Source organism: Galeopterus variegatus, unplaced genomic scaffold (assembly GCF_000696425.1).
Source record: "Galeopterus variegatus unplaced genomic scaffold, G_variegatus-3.0.2 Scaffold2698, whole genome shotgun sequence".
Lineage (NCBI taxonomy): Eukaryota > Metazoa > Chordata > Mammalia > Dermoptera > Cynocephalidae > Galeopterus > Galeopterus variegatus.
Genome location: NW_007728809.1, coordinates 33,395 through 35,113, shown reverse-complemented (window position 1 = coordinate 35,113; position 1,719 = coordinate 33,395). Strand labels below are relative to the sequence as shown.

The window sequence follows — 1,719 nt, the reverse complement described above, 5'->3', positions numbered from 1 at the left end:
GGGGCCAGACGCCGATGCAGTGCGTTCTCTGGAGACAGCCCGCCCCGGGGGCTGCAGGAGTCCCATGGCACTGCCGGCCAGGAGCCAGGTGCCTGCTCTCAAAAACCACCTGTCTCCCCTGGGCTGGACCTCAAGAGTCTCAAAGCTCCAGCTCTCCAGCGTGTTAAAAAGTTTGCTTACAGCTGAGCAAGAGCTGGGGCGTGAGGAGGGAGCCTCAGGATGCGGGTCGCACCCACTGCCCTGTGAGCTCGGGCGGCCAGCAGGAGGATGGACACTCTGCGTCCGGCAAGTGGGCAGGAGGGGAGAAGGATCCAAGTCCCAATCTCACAGGCTGAGGATGCAGAGCCAAGGACATTTGGAGGAAGCCAAATTTAAAAGGCTCAAAGCAGCCTTTCTCCTTCAAGCATGACTGCAGGCAGGGTCACCTGCCCACTTTTGTTTGGCTCTTTGCATCTGAGTCTCTGCCAGAGGGTGGAGCTGGTTTTAAACATAAGCCAAGAGGCTTAGGAATCAGCTTCTTCTTTGAACATGCCCGAGAAGCCGCAGCTGAGCAGAGACTGGACTCTTCTGGCCCTGAGGTAGGGCAGTAAGACCTTCGTCCACTTGTCAGACCAAATGGGCCAGGTGTCCACAGTGCACCCACTCAGTGAACGTGCCCAGGTGATGGGGAGGAGGTGACAGAGCTGTCCCAGGTGCTGCCACCTTCAGCCCAACTTCAAAAGGTCTGTGGGGCTCCTGGGGGCAGGTGTGGGGTGTTGAGTGGAGCCGACCGTGGGTATTATGCTGTGGGACCAGCTGCCCAGGGAGGGGACGGACGGAGGACCAGTCATCTCCTTGTTCTGCCCACACAGGCCAAGGGATCCATAAATGCTGGGACGTCCTCCTAGAACATAGGGAGTGGGTTCTAAGGCCGGGGGACCCATAAATGCTGGGACACCCTCCTAGAACATGTGGAGTGGCTTCTCCATCAACGGGCACAAGCGTGGGGACTGGAGGAGCCTGGGCTACAACCTGGGAGACACGGATAGATGCTGAGCCTGAGAATGATTTATTCTGTGCAATGTCTGGTAAGTACAGGTATTCATGCTGCTTCCTTAAAAATAAAAAAACAGTGCAGTGCGTGGAGAGTGTGAAGGTACTCACACTGCCGCCTCCCGGGACGTGTTTGATATTGTCCTTTGAGCCACACTTGGACTGGACGTTGCTAAGATCCAGCTTCTTATTAATTATCTGCACCTTTGATAGCCAGAAAACAGGATGAGTGACACAGCACACCCAGATCTGTCCCTGTCCCTCTGCGCTGACACACTCTGCCCTCTGTGTTGACAGGGAGGGGCCCCATGGGAGGGCTCCACCTGCAGAGGTGTCTGGGGTGGCAGGAGGTCTGAGTCCTGCCTCCAGAGGGTGGCTGAAGGGACTGATGTTCGGGATGAGGAGGGAGGGAAGGGCTGCCCATGAAGCATCCCAGAATCGTGCGTGACTGGCAGTGGGCCCCACGTTACGACACTGGGACTGCACAGCAGAGCCTTAGGGGGCAGTTGCTCCCTTTATAAAAACGACCGCGCCACCAGGTCCTCAGAAAGCGCATCTGAAGCCTGTCAACCAGGGCCACGGGCTCGCCAGCTTGGGGTGGAGGGAAAGCGCGCTCATCAATGCGTCATCAATGCCCGTGATCAATCAATGAAGCGTCCCCTGTCTTCATTCACACCCCACCAGACC

General features: G+C 57.3%; 1 protein-coding gene across 1 annotated transcript in view; it reads right to left on the bottom strand.

Moving 5' to 3' along the window:
• Positions 1-1,719, bottom strand: part of MAPT (microtubule-associated protein tau) — a 33,228-nt gene that overhangs the window by 8,980 nt on the left and 22,529 nt on the right. The window contains exon 5 of the mRNA XM_008582689.1: positions 1,144-1,236. Within this exon, the coding sequence (XP_008580911.1) occupies positions 1,144-1,236 (93 nt within the window). The remainder of the gene's footprint in view (positions 1-1,143; positions 1,237-1,719) is intronic.